The sequence below is a fragment of the Mixophyes fleayi genome, chromosome 5, assembly GCF_038048845.1.
Source record: "Mixophyes fleayi isolate aMixFle1 chromosome 5, aMixFle1.hap1, whole genome shotgun sequence".
NCBI lineage: Eukaryota > Metazoa > Chordata > Amphibia > Anura > Limnodynastidae > Mixophyes > Mixophyes fleayi.
In genome coordinates, this window is record NC_134406.1 from 225055973 (window position 1) to 225075849 (window position 19877).

The 19877-nt window shown below is 41.7% G+C and overlaps 1 protein-coding gene across 1 annotated transcript; it reads right to left on the minus strand.

The window, feature by feature from the left end:
• Nucleotides 1–395: 395 nt before the first annotated feature.
• MOS (MOS proto-oncogene, serine/threonine kinase) lies at nt 396–3542 on the minus strand. The gene has a single exon (XM_075213539.1). The coding sequence runs from the start codon at nt 3248–3250 to the stop codon at nt 2186–2188; it is 1065 nt and encodes a 354-aa protein (XP_075069640.1). The 5' UTR covers nt 3251–3542; the 3' UTR covers nt 396–2185.
• Between the last annotated feature and the right edge of the window lie 16335 nt (nt 3543–19877).

The window sequence follows — 19877 nt, forward strand, 5'->3', positions numbered from 1 at the left end:
ATTACAATTGTATATGTTTGGTGGAGAAATCCTTTAATACAGCATCTTTATTTCTTGTTCTGAAGATTCTGTTAGTAGTTCCACCCTATGGAAAGATCACTGCTAGAGATGGATTTTCAGGACTTGTGAGTAACAGAGTCATCACTGGGAAAGCCTCCTATCAGATGAGCTGTCCCAGCATGAATTTTTCATAAACAGATCCTAAATTTCATCCCTTATTGCTATGAAAAGCAGCAATTAGGGGCAATAATTAATGGGGAAACATTGCAGCGAGTCATAAATAGACATCATAGGGTGATTTGGAAGAAAGGGTGAAAAAACAAAAAACACCCCCCTATCCCCACAACAACCACCCATACACAAAATACACCACAAATAAACAAAAATGTATTTATTATAAAAATATACATGTGTAGATGTAGAATTTAATCTTTCAAAAAAAAAAAAACAACCAAATTTCTGCTCACATTAAAATAAAATAGTTGGAATCATTGCTGGTACATCACGTTTACAGAAATAAGTAGACACAAGAGTGGTCTTTTACATATGGACTATTTGGTCTTTTTAAAAGTATATGCTAACTTGGTTTGGAATATATATACAAATATAGCAAAAGTATAGTATTAAGTGATGCTTTCATGGTTCTCATCCTAGAATGACAGTTAAGCCACAAAGCATTATTTCTGAGCAGTGCAATTGTGTGTTTCAAAATACACATACAGCAGAAACAAACGTTTTGAGGTCTGTAAGAATATTAATGTAAATGTAGCCTATCAACTCACTTGTGACTTAACATTGCTTCCAAGTGAATTGATGGGCTGCTTCTTCACCAGCCAACAAGATGACCCCAGCTGTGGTGGTATTGTAGACAATATTGCCCCTTTTGAGAGCCAGAACAAACTTCTCAGAACTAAAAGCAGGAGTGTTTTTTTTTATAGCTATAGAATATGAAGTTATTATTTGGATATTTTATGGATGGAAAGCAGTTAGGTGTATTAATCTATATATGATATTAATACATATAAACAAGAGAGATTTTCACATTTCTTTTGCAATTTAACTAATCTTGATGAAATAAATCACTGTCATTTAAAAAAATAAATTAAAAAAAAGGGGGTAGATTTTTGCTCACAGTGCAAGCACATATTGTAAGGTATACTAAATGTAGAATAATACTACATTTTGTTGCACACACAAAACCCAGCTATCAGTTCAAAGACAAAGTAGTAGTTTCTAGTAGATATTTAAAAGTGAATCCTGCACTGAAGATAAAGGAAATGGTCAGAGTAACTCCATGAATTTTTATTTCTCACTTGATTGGTTATCATCTGAGCCAATTTTTCCCCTAGACAGGAATGATTTTGTTGATTACACAAAGGAAAATGTGCAATGGGGTTTGTCATAAAGCACAATGGTATTAACCCTCATGTTGAAAATAAACTTGCATTTTATGCGACATCAAGGTTTTTGTTCAGTCCACAAAGCACACATACATATTTTTATATTCAACACCAATAATTCATGTGGAATACCTCTGCAATAAGCTGAAAAAAAAACAACACCCACAAAACTATTTATGTTGTCAGTGACCAGTTTAAATTAAAAAAAATACTAGCATATGAACTGTATGCATTATATAGTACAAGATTATCACTGCATTTATCACTCCTATTAAATACAAACACATATTAGATCACTGTTCCTAGATAGTAGCTTGTGTCTATTCTACATATTAAAGTTAATGACATCACATTAAAGGGTCTCAAAAAAAAAAGTTCTAACACATGTAAAACACATAGAAACAAAAATAGCTGCAAAAGATGAATTTGTGAACAAGACACTGTTCCACAGGTGACCAAGGAGAGATCATCCCTATGTAAACAAATATCAGCCGATACTTATTGATCACCATCACAGTGGAGAGCTCGGAGCTTTCCTTCTGGCTGCTGTGACAGCTGTCATCCATATAACAATGTGTCTATAGTTTGCACATTGCCTAGCTAGGCAGTAATGTAGTTCTTAAAAAAAACAATATAGACGACACAGGTCTTTACCATACAATTTCCATCGAGATGTTGATGTCCTAAAGGGGGTATAATAATATACAGGATGAAGTGTCTTGCAGGGACATCCTACCACAGGGCAGGTCCCCGAGGGTAATCCACACGCACTGAGTGGCAGCCCATCACCCATGCATCACCGATGGGCAGTCTGGCTTGGAACCACTTATGTCAGGAGCAGGTTCTTGCACAAAGTTTAGTCTCCCCAGCAATTCCTCGGCACTGGGTCTGTCTTCGGGCCGGGCAGCCCAGCAGCTCTCCACGATGCCCCTCGCCGCTCTGCCCACTTCTGTGCCGCTAAACACCTGTCCGATCTCAGGGCGCAGGTCATAGGCGACCACCGCATACAGCACACACTGGCGGTCCCCGGTATAAGGCAGCTCCCGCGTCACCATCTGCCACAGAGTGACAGCAAAGGAGTAGATGTCCGCCTTGACAGTAACGGGCTCCCCCCTGAGAAGCTCCGGCGCCCGGTGGGTGTAGGTGCCCCCGACGTGACGGAGCTGGGTGCAGCAGGGGTCTCCCCCGTCTTCTGCATCCCGCAGCCTCTGCGAGCAGCCGAAGTCTCCTATCTTGCACAAGTCGCCCGGGGCTAGCAGCACGTTGGCCGGCTTGAGATCCAGGTGAGCCACTCCGCCCCGGTGCAGGAACCAGAGTCCGTCCGCTACGTGCCGCGCATAGCGCAAGCAGCTCTCTCTCCCCAGCGGGGGGTCGCGGCCATAGATGCGGCGGTGCAGCGTGCTGCTTCCTGCATATTCCATGATGATGGTACCGGGGCTGCCCGGGTCCCCAGGACAGGAGGCGCTGGCGGCTACGATACGCACTACATGCGGGTGACACAGGCGGGCGGCGTTCAGCTCGGCCCAGAAGCTCTGCCGGGAGGCCAGGCGGTTCTTGCTGCAGCGTTTCACCTTCTTCAGCGCCACCGTTTGACCATGGTAAGTAGCCCGGTAGACGGAGCCAAAGCCCCCAGAGCCCAGCGGCTCCAGCACTCGCACCTGCTCCCAGTCGATGCTGCACCAGGCCAGGCGGGGTGGAAGCCGAGAACTAGCCGGGCGGCGGGTGCAGGAGCTGGGAAACCCGCCCGGCTTGTTACTGCTCAGCTCCAAGGGACTGCTGCAGGGGCGCAGGTCTATGGACGGTGACAGATCCCGGGGCAGGAACCGATCTACGGGAATTGGGGAAGGCATGGTGTAAGGATGTGTCCAATGGACAGCGAGCTGCAGTACTACTAGAAGAGGGAGGGACACAATCACATCAATATGTACACACGTGTGCAGGCGGTCTGCTGCCGCTATATACTTATTATTATGGTTATAGGGGCCACTATATCATTATTATTATGGTTAGAGGGGCTGAGCGCCCATGAGCAGCCTCATACATCGCAGTCACACGTTTACAGACAAAGGTTAATTTATAGTGGATGTCAGTTGGCAGCTGATGTAACGGAGATCTGACAGTGACGTCAGCTCTGATCACCTCCTGGGGCTTAGACATACTCGGATCATTTAAACATTGTGATATTTTCAGGTACATTTCCACCTAGTATGGTTACAATGTGAATAGTCAGGAATGGTTCATATAACTAATATGAGGCATATTGGGTGACGTTTCGGATGCAGAGCTCACCCTATCTCAGCCATTGCAGGTAGCAATATCCAAACGCAGAATAAATATACAAAAATACAGAGTGACAGACGGAAAAATGGTCCAATCAGAAAGCAAGGCTGATGCTCAGGTCCCGTTCTCATACTACAGGTGGACCTGATGACAATTCAAATCTCCAACCACGTGACGGACTCATTGTTGACAGAACGTTGTATATTGACAGTTTATATTGTATAACTGATGCGCCGAGTTCTTAAACTCCGTTTGTATCAAACCGACATTGCGATCTAAATGGCTCTAACCTACATCCCCTTTATATCATTAAGGTCAAGTCATATGACTTTATTCTGTAGTTATGTCATGGATTAAACTGACAATGGATCCTTACACCGTTCTTATACAATAATACATCTTTTCTTTATACCACCGGATTATTTTACTAAATGATGCATTAAACAATTCTATTCTTTCATTTAGTACATTTTGCATTTTTGAATGTAAATTTGATTTTTTTTTTCTCCAGAACTATTAACATGAAAATCATCTATTAAAATATTCTATACAAATTATTAACATTCTCCTTCTGGTCTCCCCTGGCTGGGAACTAAAATAAAAATAATCCTTGGGGATTCCAATGTGTTGTAATGAAATACCACGTGATAAGAGGCGAACTTCATAGGGGCAAAGGGGAAGATACACAAACTCCACATTATTACCCCCCATAAACACTCGCTGACGTACTGTGACGTTTTGTTATATATACTTTATCAAAACCTCTTAGTCGTCCATCTTTAATGTAGCTTTAAGCCTCAACCCCGGCATCCGTCACGTGATTGGGCAAAGGGCTATCACGTCACGCCTGTATTCCAATTGGAAGATGAGTCATTGACGTCTATGCCCAAAATGATTGGCTGTTACCACAATACACACCCACTCCTATAGAGGGAAGATGTGATAGGTACAATCACTATGACGTCGCCGCTAAGCTCCAGTAGGGGGAGGAGCGACGATGTCACCCCGCCCACCACATAAACAGAAGATGATGTACACAGATAATAACAATACAATGTACCATGAAATGTAGTAAATTTTAGTAAAGGGTACAGCTCAGGGTACATAAAGGGAGTAATGAGAGAAAGCAATAACCCAGCAAATGATATCACGTGCACTTTATTACATTATAGAAAAGCACTATATATCTATATAATATCATACTTACCAACTTTCTGTTGGTGAAATCCGGGAGCCTGCAGAGGAGGTGGGCGTGACGGGGGGGGGCGGGGCTCCAAGTGACGTCATTTTGGACCTGCCCCCATGACGTGATGACGCAAAATGCGTCATTTGACAGCGGGGGGCGGGGCCAAATGCCGCGATTCACCGGGAATCGCGGCGTTTGGGACTTAATTCTGCCCACTTCACTAGGAAGTGGGCAGAATTATCCAGATGCGGGGGATTGCCACACTCGCCCGGGAGCCCGGGAGACTCTCGCAAAATGCGGGAGTCTCTTTTGCGGGAGAGTTGGCAAGTCTGTATAATATGCTTCCTGATAACATTTTACCGGGACATACTTAAAGGAATGACAGCTTCAGTCTGCTAAAAGGAATTCTAATAGACTTCTATGATAGCAAATTGTAATTTTATGTATATTTAAAAAATCTTAAACTTATTAAATATATCTTCCACACATTTATTGCTAAGGTACTTGGTCATGTTTTACATGTGGAATGAAGGATGATTACTGTGGAATGACAGCTGTTTTATACGCCATGTCAATGCATAAATATCAGTAAAAACTTGTATTTCTTCCAAAAAAAAAACCTATTTCACCCACATCCCCTAATCCCAAACGCGAAATCCTTTGCATATACACTCCCCCACACCTGTACCTCACTACATTACTACAATTTGCACAGGTACATCAGTCATGAAAAGACCCTAATAAAAAACATTTCTTGGGTCAGACAGTCAGTGGTATTATATTACACTTGGGTAAGGTTGGGTAAAGGGTGTTTTTTTTGTGAGAAATGCAAAACTTGAACTGTTAAGGGTCCCGGGGGACTGGGTTTGGGAAACACTGGTCTAGAGCCTTTTTTATATTACTAAAGTATAAGCTTAACACATAAATTAACCCAAATCCTAATGCAAGCTTTAAATCTAAGTCCTACATAAACAATGCTACCACAAAATGTGTCCAAACTTTCATTTGCCCTGTAAGGGTTCATGTGGCACAAAGTGGTAGCAGGTCCACTAGTAAACAGGGGAGGTCCAGCTCAGGGGTATTTTATGACTTTAGTGAGCGGGTGTGCAAGAGTGGTGCTTCCCTCTCCTATGTGACCTGGTCAGAAAGGTGGGAGAACATTCCCCTTGTGCCCCCCGCCTCAGAGGCTTCTACCAGCTGTGCTGTCCACTGGAGGGCTCTAGTCTCCATAATAGTTTCTATCACTGCTGCTCCATGTGTGATCTGAACAGAGCGCTGGTGACTTCCACTGCACAAACTGCTCACATCATGGAGCAACAGCATTAGCTGTGTAGTGCAGAGCAGCACTCTCACTCATCTTCCACTAGGCACTGCAGCAGAGAGCTGCTGGAAGGAACGGATTGGGAGAGCTGCACAAAGCAGAACATACCTCCAGTCTGTCACTGTAGTTGGGAGGAAGTTCTGACTGTACAAAACATCCGGACTGAATCAGGATAGGTGGCAGACTGAGCTGCTCTTTCCTACCTGTTCTTGCAGCTTTGACTGCCTGCTGTGCTGATGGTGTCTTCAGCTCCGTTAATGCTTGTTTGGATCCTGGAATGTCAGGGTCCTCTTTGGAAAAGAGATAGGTACTAAACACCTCATAGACAACGGAACACTCTAGGGGGTAAATGTATCAATCTCCGGTTTTGTCAACCCGCGGGAGTTCGGCAAGATGACAGCTTAAATTTAAAGCGGCGCTGCCTTGTAAAGGGAAGTTTTTTTCCGCAGAATCTATAGTCTATAAATAAAGCTCAGAGGACGAGAGTGTCAATTGATTCTGCTCTGTGGTGGGGTTGGGGTAGAAATGGAAATATCTTATGGAACAACAATAATATGGGAAATTCCATGTGGAATAAGTAAGGCCAAATTCAGCCACAGAAAAGTTCAAAATTTCTGCACCCCAATACAGAATGAGGTAAATATTTTACTGAACGGTTTTAAAATTGTTGCCTTTCCCACATGCAAAGGACAAAACTGTCAATGCTGGAGTACTGAACCTATTCTAAGTTTTCAGTCAGCTTGTCCAGGAGATGTGAAGTGTATGCGTAACCTAAATGGATTGGCCAGGACTTCTGACCAATCAGGGACCACATTTACAACATACATACTTTTATATAGATTTCCCTGCTAGATGTTGATACGTGGCACTCCACCGGATGAGTTTAAACAGTTGTGGGAGTGTACCACACCAATATGCTTTATGAAGGATTAACTAATAAGAGGTAATCCAAAGGTGAACAATTCATGTAACACATTTTTAATAATGATAAAAATTATTGCAAGCCTCAAGTATAACTTGGAATTATGCCTGTTTAATCTGCCTTACATCCTGTGTGCACTAAAATCTTCTATGCACTCAGTGTTGGACTGGAGAATGAAGAGCCCAACTGCGAAATGGTAGGGGTCCATGAAACAGTGCGTGCCATGCCGCAAAGAGATGTGGCCAGTTGCTAGAGGGGGTGTGGCCAGCCAGTAGATAGGTGGAAGGAAACAGGAATAACTGCCCTGGTTACCTCACCTGCGGGATTCTTATTTCCTTCTGGTGCTGGGTCAATTTGACCCTGCTAATAATAATACCACTGGCTGCAGAAAGACAGTGATCAGGAACGTTTGTGTGCCACCAGCATACATAACTTTATCTGACATATTCTGAAAAATCTTAACTTTCCTTGTTATATTGTAGCCCTAAGGCCTAGGTTTTATTTATTGCTGCCATCTTCATATTTTACATACCTAAAATATTTACAAAAAGATACAATAAAATAATTATGATCATGAAAAATTATAATTTTTTTGGATGGATAGATTTTTTTGGGGGTTATTGATGATAAGCATTGAGGTTGAGGGTTGTCCACATAGCAAAGTTGATATAGTCCCAGATTGTAACAACTCATTTGGCTTTAAGTATGATCTGTCTACTGCTGTTAATTCAGTTGCTATATTTATCCCCACCTCAGATTCAGTATATAATATTAGGCTGCCACTTGACTATTTCATACTGCAAACGATAGACATGTTATGATAAACATGATAAAAAACAAAACTAATAGTCGTCATTGGTTGACAAGGAGTAACCATTCATTTTCAATCTAATTGAAATAAAATGCAGTATGGGTTATAATTGATATATATCACTCACCAAAATCAGTGACTCTGTCATTTCTACCTCCCTGCACAGAAAGTGTGATATTACACTTTTTTCACACGTATGTTTAATTAGTCCGATTTTGAATTGTTTGTCTTCCATCTTGCACTTATTTCATTTTATATTTACTCAACTTGGCTAAACTCCAGTTTACTAATAAGACTTACAACAATATACAAAATATTTGTCCCTGTCTCCTTTCTTCATTTATCCCTCTTTTGTGTGTTATTTAAAATTAGGGTTATCTAACTAAAATGAAGTGCTAAAAACAGATGTTTCTCTCTCTGGGTTACCTTACACATAGACAACAGGAAAAGATTCCACATCTGCTGCATACATATTATTAAGACAGTAACCCTTAAATTGTAAACCTTAAACTGCCTTCTCATTCCCATCTGTTGTCATAATTTTCATTAATGACAGCAATAACAAATATTTGCAAATGTTTAATTTTAGAAGGTTCAGGATAAGCAACAAGCAGAATATTGCATGCCTGTACTAAACGTACAGAGATGATATCCCTTATTGAGACTAATATCAAGCAGGTCTATGACCTTTCCATCTGAATATGCAATGTTTCATGCTGCCCTTCATCATCACAAGACCTTACTGTTATTGTAAAGCTTTTCTCAATATAAAACTGTCAGTCTTGGTAGAAATTCTATTTTCTCCAATAGACTTTACTCAATTAAGAAATACATATAATCACTAGCTTAATGAATAGGAATACCCTGATCTATATCTGCTACTAGGACTTAAATCTTACTACAATATTTATTTATGTATTTTACCAATACTTCAAAACCACTCAAATATTTAATCCTTGTACATTCTCTATTGTTTTAATTAATTATTCAATTTCTTCATGGGCGTCTAATATGTAAGTGCAACATTGTTAATCTATCAGAACACAAACATTTCTTTTTGAAGTTAACATAAGTATAGTGCTTCTATTTTGTAAGGTTACTTTCTTGTCTTAAAGAACATGGCTCTAAATGGCTCCTTCCCTACCCTTCAAGAGTAGGGAAGGAGGGGGTGTTATTATGACCGTTACACATTCTAAGGCCTTCTCCAGTCACCTTTTCCCTTGGTCCTAGCTCCGATGGTTGGTGATGAAATTGTTTCAGGGAAAGAGACCATTTTAGTTGCTGTTGATTGAAGTGCTCTGGTTGTCTCTGCAGACTTAACTCTCTTACATTGAGACACTTGAATCCATGCGATAACTCAATTTATTAGCTGTGAGTGTGACAAGCAGTACCTGGTATGGCCTTTTGCCCTTGGGAGGCAGGGAATTCTTTTTTTTATGAACCTTGATTAAGACTAAACTCACCAGGCTGTAGGTTTTGTAGATCACCTTCCACTTTTTCCATGTTGGGACTCTCTCACCTGTGTGTGGATATGAAAGCAAAGTCTTGCAAAATATGAACAATTAGGGAGTAATGCTGCTGGCATGAGGGCTCCTAACAATAGTTCATACAGAGGCAGATTAGTCTTACCAGGTGGTACATTCTTGATTGACATCAGGACAAGAAGTGATGCACCTGGTCATTTTATTCCTATTTGAGCATATATTTTAGCAATTTTGTTTTTATGTATATCTTTTGTTATTTTTACTTTCTCAGAACTCTGAGGGTTGTATGGTATCTGAAGCATTTGTGTGATACTCAGGACCTGTAATATCAGATCAGTAATTTCTTCTGTAAAAGAAAAGCCCTTTATCTAAACTAAAACCTACTAACCCAAATTTACTTATAAATGCCTTCAACAATTTCTTTTAAACCGTCTTCTCACTTTATGATTTTGACAGATCTGCATAGTCACAAAGCCAAGGAGTTCTGTCAAATCACAGTCACACCCTATACCTGGGATAGAAGCACAGTTCCTTGCCACCAAGCCACACACACACCTCCAAATTCCAAATCATAGGTTATATTCCCCTCCTTTTGGTGGGACTAAAGGAGGGCAGACTAGGGGCGGTAGTCAGGCTATGATATGTGGACAGGTGATAAGATCTATTCCATAGGTGTCCTCTCCCATGGTGGTTCGGAACTGGTGATTCCCTGTTGCAAGGATTCACTTACCTGCTCACCAGTTCGGGCTCCTTCTCATCGCCTCCTTCTTTGCTCGCGCCCGCTGTTGTCTGGCCGAGTGGTCCGCCCATTGGTAACACGACCGGTCGTGTGACTGATGGGCAGGAAATTTGAATCTGCTTCTACTTAAACTGGTTCTGGATAGTGAATCAGTGTCAGAGCAACAGGATTTCTCTTTCATCCAATCTGGGGGACACTGCTACCATGGGGTTGTATGAGGGAACATGGAGTTGGCACTTAAATAGTTAAACTGTTAATGTAACTGTTGACAGAAGCTCCTCCCCTCTGCAACCCCTGAAGCTCCTCAGTGTTATTAAGTGCCCAAGGAGTTGGGCTGTTCTCAGTACTGCTCTGCAGTACTTGCTGTTAGTTAAAATAGATTTTCTTTTATTTATTCTTAATATTGTTTATTTTTACTTAAGATGGGGTAAGTGCTGTAAGCAGCACCTACACCCATAGAACTAAACAGCACCGCTCCGTCCATTTCAGTTACGCTGGAAGATTTCTTCAGTTAGAGGCAGTGACAGCCGCGCGTTGACGAGGCCGACACTGATTTCTCCTGACAGGTCCGCGCTATATATATATATCGAACTACAGTTTAGAGTTTTATTATAGAAGGCTCTAAAGTTAATGCAGACAGTATTTTACATGAGTGTTCAGTTAAATTATTCTGAGACGTTCATTTTATTATCCAGATACTAATTTCCATACTGTTTTGAGGCATTAGCCAGGGTCAAAACAAAAGTGGGTTCTACTATCTATTATCTCTGTGGTGTGATTGTTTATGGCCTGTCTGTTTTCCTTTTAAATAATAAAATATAAATTTTACTTGACAGATACAAGTACTATTATACACATATAGTGGTTAAAACCTGAGGAGGAGCATGTCCTGTTCATATAGGACTGCTCCCCCTACACAAATTGGTATGTTCCATAGGAGCCAGTGCAGGAGAAGTGACAGTTGGAGACAGTTAAACAAACTCCTGAGCAGTTTTACCTCAGACTCTGTTTGAAAAAAACAAAACAAAATAACAAAAAAACAAAACAAAAAACAACTCTGCCCTAGACCTGGTTCTGGAGGAATAAGGACCTTACATCAGTTTTATCTTGCACATATCTGTACAAATAGATATCTGTAGAATATTTACATACTTTTACTAATTCCTTCACAGAGATAGTCTTACTGTTGAGATTCTTTCTATTGTGAAGATTTTTCCATTATGTATATTAACACAAATTGTGTTGGGGAGCACAACTCTGTGTTTATCCCTGTAGAGTTAGGAGATATGTATGTGTGTTTATATAAACACATAACTATATATATAAGAAGTTCAAAATAAATAATGTAACTGGGACTATTGATATAGAGTTGCAGGTTACTTATTTCTGCATCATAAATATTGTGAAAACATGTCTGACAAAAGTGAAACAAACATGGTGGAATATTTTACCTCTGCAAAATGTAAAACCAAACTAACCCAGTGAATGGTAGGATCTTGAGTCAGTTTGTGTGGACTGTGATGCAGATATCTAGGGCGGGTGCCTACAAGGGCATCCCTCATATGGGGATCCAGCATAGGCGACTGGGACAGTCAGTGGCGACGTTATTTCAGTTGCGCGCCCATTCTGCAGAGATACTCGCAGTGGATGCAATTATCACTCTGCTTCAAAATGTATCAGTGCAACCTTCTAAGACAGCTGCCCTTATGATATCTCCAAAGGTTGTAGGGGAAGTCTGTCCTATCAACTCTCCTTGATTCCCAGGGTCAAATCCAGGTGGAAGTTTCTTGGTCTACTTCATTGGTACAGAAACTTGAAAAATTAAATACATTTCTTGACTCCACGAAAACTAAGACTTCCTGTAAAAGGCATAAGTCTGCTCATCCTCTCTTAGTGGTCTCTGATTCAGACCAAAGTGGGAAAGAGGCTGAAGAGGTGTGTAGTCTGTCTTCCTCCTTCTGAGCTGACAAATCTCATTGAGTCAGCATGGAAACGGCTAGACAAAAAATTGATTGTACCGCGTAGGTTACCAAGTCTCTTTTCACTTCGGCTGGGTGAGATGGCCCAATAGCAACAGGTACCATAAGGTGGATACACCTATAACACTTGGCATGCCTTACCACCCTTTATGTTCCTGGCTCGGCTACTTGTAAAAATAGCACTCACCGTAAAATAGAAAGTGCTTTTGAAGACCATGCTTTCTTCCACACAAGTTGCTAAAAAGATAGAGATCTGGGCAGATCAGCTTGTTGATGGTCTACAACATGCGGCCCAGCATGCCTGTAAATGTGGCCCAGCAGGAGTTTTGGTTGTGGAAAGGGGGCAGCGCTGAAAAAAAAAAATCCTGCAAAAAAAATAAAAAAAAATACTTACCTTGCGGTCACGTCAGCTGGCGCTCCGGCTCCCTTCCTGGTCTCCTCCTCCGTGTGGCGCTCGCAGTGAATGTCGGGGGTGACGTCATCACACCGGACATCCATTGTGTAGTGCAGCACAGAGGAGTCACCCGCGCAAACTATCAGCAGCAGTGAAAGATTATCCAGTATCTTATTGTTGTTACTCTGAATTTGGACTTTCTGCACCATGCAATTATGAACTAGTTGTGTTCTCTGTATGTATCTAATATAAGTATTAAGAGATAATTGTATTTTTAATATTTCAAACCATTTTAAATGTGCAGTGCTGAGTACAGTGAAAATATCACCCACTGTTACCCTCATCGGAGGCTGCTCCATGAGCCATTTTTCCCGCCACCCTATCTTTAAATCTCTGTAGATTTCTATTAGTCCTCCTGATGCTACCTATATCGGTGACCATTTCAAACTGGTCAAAAAAAAAAATGATTCATGGGTGCAGAAAGAGAGGAAAAAAAAGTTTTTGGCATTTAATTACCCGAACCCCACTAAGGGACAGAAGCAGGTAAGTTAAATTTTAGCTGGTAATGGGACTACTGCTTTAATCATGATTCTGCAACAGGTTTCCTAACTCTTACTAACTTCATTTCCAAGTAAGTTTAATATGTTAACTATGTTTTCTATGGTTTTTCGATGATCAGCTATCGTTAGTGTTAGTGTATTTTATGTGTGGCCCAAACCAACTCATCGTCTTCCAATGTGGCCCAGGGAAGCTAAAAGGTTGGACACCCCTGGTCTACAAAATTCTGATTTGCTCCATCTGGCATTACATCTGAACGAAGCCTCAGGATATCTGAGGCAGCTCGGAATATAGCCTTAGTGTCTTCTTCCATCTCCGCATCATTAGTTACAGATCGAAGAATTTTATGGTTGTGTTCATGGAACGCAGATAACAAATCCAAAAAGTCATTGGAATCTCTTCCTTATGTCAGCTCTGTTCTTTTAGGTACAGAGCTATACAACATCATAAGTCAGGCTACAGGAGGAAAACATTTCTTCCTCCCTATTAATGTCCAGAAGCCACGAGGACCTCGTTTTGATTTCTTTAGTCTACCCTGTCAGAGTGGCTTTTTAAACTGTGAGCAGTCTTACAGAGGTAAGCCAATCAAGCCCAGGGACCAGTCAGAGAAGGACAGACTGTCCTATTCCAACAAGTGTCCAGGGCCTAATAACCCTGAAAAGCCTGCAACCTGCCGGGATTCTTCTTAACCTTGTGGCTGTTGCCGGTGGATGTCTCTTTTTGTTCCTGAACCAATGGTCGGTTTCCATCAGGATTGGTGGATTACGGAATTCATGCAACTTGGCTACATGATAAACCTCCATAATCAGCCACCTCACTGTTTCTTTTCCACCACTCCACGAGACAAAGTAAAGAGATTGGCTATGAGATAGTTAATGACTTCTTTTATTAATACAGGAGTTATCTGCCAGGTCCCAGAGGGACAAAGGGGAAGAAGCTTCTATTCAAAACCTCTTCCTGGTTCATAAACTAAATGACTCCTTTTGTCCCATCGCAGATTGCAGTGGGGGACTCCCACTTTCAATTCTGTTAGGCCTTCCCAAGGCTCCTTAAGTGCCTTGTAGAGACCATAAGTCTTTACAAAGTCTTTACAAATATCATGGTGGTCATGGCAGCACAGTTGTGTTCCCTAGACTTTGCATCAGTCTATACTTGGATAATTTTTTAGTAAAGGCTAGCTCGGATCACACCCTCCGACTCTTTCGATGTTCAAACAAGTGCTAGAACCAAAATTTACAAAAATTCCAGTTGGTCCCCTGTCAGAGGATGTTATTCATTGGCTTTATAAAGGACACCAGACTGTAGAGGGTGTTTCTACCAATCAACAAGGTGCTTTTTCTTCAGGTCTACATCCTACTATGTATGAAACTAATAGGTGAGATTGTCTCCACCTTCGAAATGTTTCTGTACGGTTCCACTCTCGCATAATTCAGTGGGACTTCTTGTTCAACTAGTTGGGATCCCATCTCCCTCAAAGGGCTACTTTAGAATGTCCCCATGGTAGCAGTGTCCCCCAAATTGGATGAAAGAGAAAAGAGGATTTTTGTACTTAGGTTAAATCCTTTTCTCTGATTCCATCTGGGGAACACTGCGCTCCCGCCATTCGCTCTTCTGTTGCTTTTGTTGGTTGCATGCTATTCTGTTTCCCTTCCTTGAGGCTTTTCAATTACACTGAGGAGCTTCAGGGGTTGCAGAGGGGAGGAGCTTCTGTCAACAGTTACATTAACAGTTTAACTATTTAAGTGCCAACTCCATGTGCCCTCATACAACCCCATGGTAGCAGTATCCCCCAGATGGAATCAGAGAAAAGGATTTAACGTAAATACAAAATCCTCTTTTCTTCCCCAGCATCTGACTTCCAGTGCTCCTATCCTATTCCTGTGTTTCCCTGTGCATGATCCCGGCTTGTGTCCCGACTACTGCTTTCGGTGTTCCGTCTGTACTACTTGCCTGTTTGTGTACCATACTCGAATTGCTGACTACGACATTGGAATCCCCCTGTACCGCTTTGCCTGTTCTTGTACCAGACCAGGATTGCTAACTACGTTTGTGGCTCCCGCTGCTAATTTCCTTATCATGTCAGCGGGTCATTCTGAGGGCCACGAACTGCAAACCTTCAGCAGCAAAGTCCACACTGCCGTGAGATGGTCCTTGGTGAAGACCGGGGGGTTTGTTAGTGGTGGAACATTGACATTGTTGGCTAAACATGATAAGCTCGATAACATTATACATGCGTATGTTAACCATTTAACCAGAGGTCTCTTCTTCTCCTATCTGTAGCTTACTTTCAACCTACCTGGTGACATTTAAGAATGACCTGTCTAACAACTTCACTATTAAAATAAATTTGCAAGGTATACAATAGCAAGTGTAAACATACAAGAGTAAATGATAAGAAAATCTGTAAGGCAGTGAGAAGGCAAAAGTTTGCAATAGTCAATAAGCATGCTTATGTCACGCTTACCTTATCCCCGCTCCAGTGCTGTCTGATCGCACCCACCGTCAGTGCAGGCACACGACACTTCCGGATGTCCACTGAGATCCAATTCCCCAGCATATAAAACCTCTCACGACACTACAGTAGTGTCAGAGCAACAGATTCCTACACTTGTCTGACTTCCTTGTTACTGTGATTCTGCGCTGGACCTTTGTCTATTCCTTTGACCTCCCCTCTTGGATTCTGTTTCTGTACTTCGCTGACCATCTGCGTACCAGTTCCCGGCTTGTTTGACGTTCCCTCTTGGATGCTGATTCTGTACTTTGATGACGTCTGTGTACCAGTTCCTGGCTATTTAATGATGGAGTGCAGGTGGGGGCTAACTATTTAATGGGTGCTATTTTATTTGTGGGGTGATGGTGGGGCAATTTAATTTATTTGTGGGGATATTTAATTTAATAGTAGGGCCTATTAATTTAAGGAGAGGTGACGGGACCTTTAATTTAAATTTGGGGTGGTTTGGGGCTATTAATTGAATATGGGGCTGATTTTGGGGAGGAGGGCTATTTATTAAATTTGAATATGAACTATTTAAGACCGAGGATGGTTGTGGGAAATGGTTATATTTGTTAATGGTAAATGCTGTTTAGAGGGCGAGAAATAGGTTTATATATTAAATGGGAATACTATTAATTTAATGTTGGAGGGAAATAGGTCTATTTATTAAATGTGTTTGCTATTATTTTAATGTCAGGGCTGGTTGAGGGTAATAGATCTATTTAGCAAATGTGAATATTATTATTTTAATGTTGGGGATGGAGGGAGGCATAATTATAAAATATGGGTGCTACTGATTTAGGGCTGGTTAGAGTTTTCTAAATCCCATGTACCCATTTTTTTTTCAAAAAGGGCCCCCAACATTCCAGGATCCAGACAAGCAGCAACTGAGCTAAAGACACCAGCAGCCACAAGTAGTGAAAGTGACAAGAACAGGTAAGAGAGAGCAGGACAGTCTATCAACTCTCATTTCTGATTAGTTTCAAGTTTTAAGTTTTAAATTGAAACCTTGCACGATTCTTACCTCACCAACACTATAAAAATTTATCTACTTCCTTATTTGAATTGAAAGGGGTTTAAGGAGTTATAGGAGTAGTGGAAAGAGCAAAATAGTTATGCGAGTATTAATTTGTGTACCTGTTTACTTTTGTTCATCTGACCTTCTTTGTCCAATAATCTGTGTATTTAGTGGATGTATTTTGTTTTGGAGTGTGGTGTGTTTTTTTTTTCTATGTTTGTTTGTGTTTATGATGGGGAGAGGAAGGAGAGGGGAGGAGTCCAGGCACAGTGGGGAAGAGGAGAGAGATAGAGAGGAGCAAGTAGGTGAGGAGGGTCAGGAGTTTAATGACGAGGCAGTGTCTTCTGCTGATTTCGGGAAGGCAAAATCTGGCCACATTGTGCATTTCAGTTTTGAAGAAAATTCTATCCTAGTCGGAAACATAGGGCCAGTGTATGGCTGGCTTTTGGGCACTCAAGCTGCCAAAACAGCATTTTTATTGTAAAAAGCAGCCTGGTCATCTATCTGGGCTGCTGTGTATGCGGTTGGCCCTATAAAAGATCTAAAGAAAATTGACACATGCGCATATCTGATATCAAGCGCAGAGTGAAAATGTTTGATGATAGGAGAGCAGCTGCAGGGACTGGCGATGACCGAGCCCTGGTCATTGGCTATACCTCCTATGAGGTACAATTTAAACAGCTCATTCCATGTGAAATAATAGGGATCAATGTCTGGGACACGGATTGGCCACTGTCGAAACCTCAGGCTGGTGAGTAATAATGTCTACATATAATTATGTAAATCCTTTATGGAAAATTAATAATCCTACGTTATGTAAATGTTATACATTTCTGCACATTGAATTCATAAGCTTGACACGTACTAGATAATGTGCTAATGACATCTGGATGTCATCTTTTTATTTCACTGCTTCACAATATTTTGTTATTAAATATAAATATCAATCATCTCCCATTTTTACGATACACAGGTTCATCTCATACCCAGACAATGGTTGCAATCACTTGTCGTGACTCCTTAGAAGGTAAATCCACCTAGGGATAAAAAAATATGTTACATATGTCACTGTCATTACACATTTTCCTGTAGACATAAACACCTGCAAATGGTTTGGTACAGGTAATGTGGATTAATTTATTGTTTTGTTTTATTAACAAAGGAACATTCCAAGCCTGTATGTCACCACAGTCTTCTATGGATTTAGCACAAACAACGCACCAGACAGCTAAACAACACATTATTCTTGAATGTGTGGAGCAATTTTCGGAAGTTGTGGAGTCTGCCAAACCTGTACCACAGTGTTACAAGCCGTGACGGTTCCCCTAGCCGTCACGAATCGCTCCCCTCAGCTGTATGCGTCCCAGCCGTCTCCTTGACGACCGGAACGTCACTTCCGGTTTCCGGCCCGGCCATTGTCCTAGCAACGGCCGGGATACCAAGCTGCCAGATCTCCGTGTCCTGGCAGAAGGATTAAACAGGCATGTGCGTAGTGAGGGGGTAAGTTAATTCTCAGCCTCCTGGGGCTAATTATATCATGCTGTGCATCCTAACTGGCGATTGCCTGCTCTATGTATTTAGGTAGGGAGGACTGAACGCTACAACCGGCCTCCCTGCTGGTTGTAGCGTTCAGTTTTCTGGCTGCTGACCTGCTCCTGTACGCTGTATCTGACCTTCTGGATTGATCCTTCTGTGTATGACCCCTGCTTGTCTCTTGGACAAATATTTATTGCTGGTGACCCTGACCTCTGCCCGCGACTCGGATATCCTGTTTTTTTGCCAGCCCTAACCCTTTGCCTTAACCCCACCTCGTTGCCTGCTTATGCCCTGAGACCTCGGCCTGTTCCTGATTACGCTTATCTCCTGCTATCACCCTCTTGTCCGTGCTACAGTATTATCCATAAGCTTGTACTACGCTGAGTTTAAGACCTGGGGATATCTGAGTACCTGTGAGATATAGGTGAAGACCTCTACCACCTGTTCTACCAGCTTATTACAATAGCCGTTAGCCATGACACACAGAGCCTTCCTCAAACAGCCCCACCCCAACAAGTGGAACCAGCAGCTGATCAAAATTTGGCAAGTTCACACAGGTCCAGGAAGTGCAAAACAATTTACTGCAATTCCATCAAGATTGTATGAGGGTGATCCAAAGGCAGCTGACAAAAGGGATAAAACATTTGCAGGACAGACCCATCAACTAGACCCAACCAGACCTAACTGTGTAAGTTTTGAAATAACAGATTCCAGCCTTGTGCAAATGAATACGGCTAATAATAGTCTGATTGGGGGCAGTAAAAGAACTCTAGTGTCATCATGTGCCCAGATGCAAAACATACTAATGGTTTGCCTACCTGTGACATTGTAATCAGGTGATGGCAGCCAGAATACCACACCAAATACATGCCTCCTGCTCCACAACGTACTAGTATTCGCATCAGGGGAGGAAGACTGCCATCAACCAGCCGTTTCAACAAACCAGAGCCCACAGCAAAAAAAATATACAGTTATTAATGCTGCCATTGAAAACCTTTGTGTCCTTTCTTCCAAACACATTGCAAAATATAATAAAGTACAAATTTGTACATTTAAACATTGTTTTCTCACTGGTCTTATACATTTACCTTTAAAAATAAGTTTACGTTAAGATGCGTATTTGGGTAATTATGGTATACATATTAAAAGCATCTGTGTATTTTCATTATGAAATCAGGTTTAGATCAAAACACATAAACATACCCTTTGGTGGAAGAGGATACAGTCACATAGTCCTGTGCTTATTTTGAAGAATCTGCAAGAATATATACAAAACATTAAATACAGTGTAATGGCTATTTTTAAAAATGTACATTTCATGATAAACCATACCAAAAATCTGAATTATCCTTTCTCTGACCTTCCTCTCCCCCTCTGTCCACTTCTGCTGATGTTATGAACTAATCACTCATATCCTTATCACGTTGTCACATCACTGGGTTTACGAGTTGGTGAGACTTTCACTCTCTTTTTTTGTTCCTGTCCTTCTACATTGCAGCCCTACCCTAACCCTTAAAGCTTGGTTGAACCTTCTATTTAAGGCTAGATAAGTCTTTTTCCTCATTGACACAAAACATTCACACTGGCTCTGCACCATGCCCTTACAGACCCTTACCCTTACTCAGTGTCGGACTGGGGCATGAAGGGCCCACCGGGGGACTGCAACGCTAGGGGCCCACCAGAGGGGGTGTGGCCAGCCATCATAGAAGCGAGAGCAGACACTAGAGGGGGAGTGGTCAGCCCACAAAGGACAGC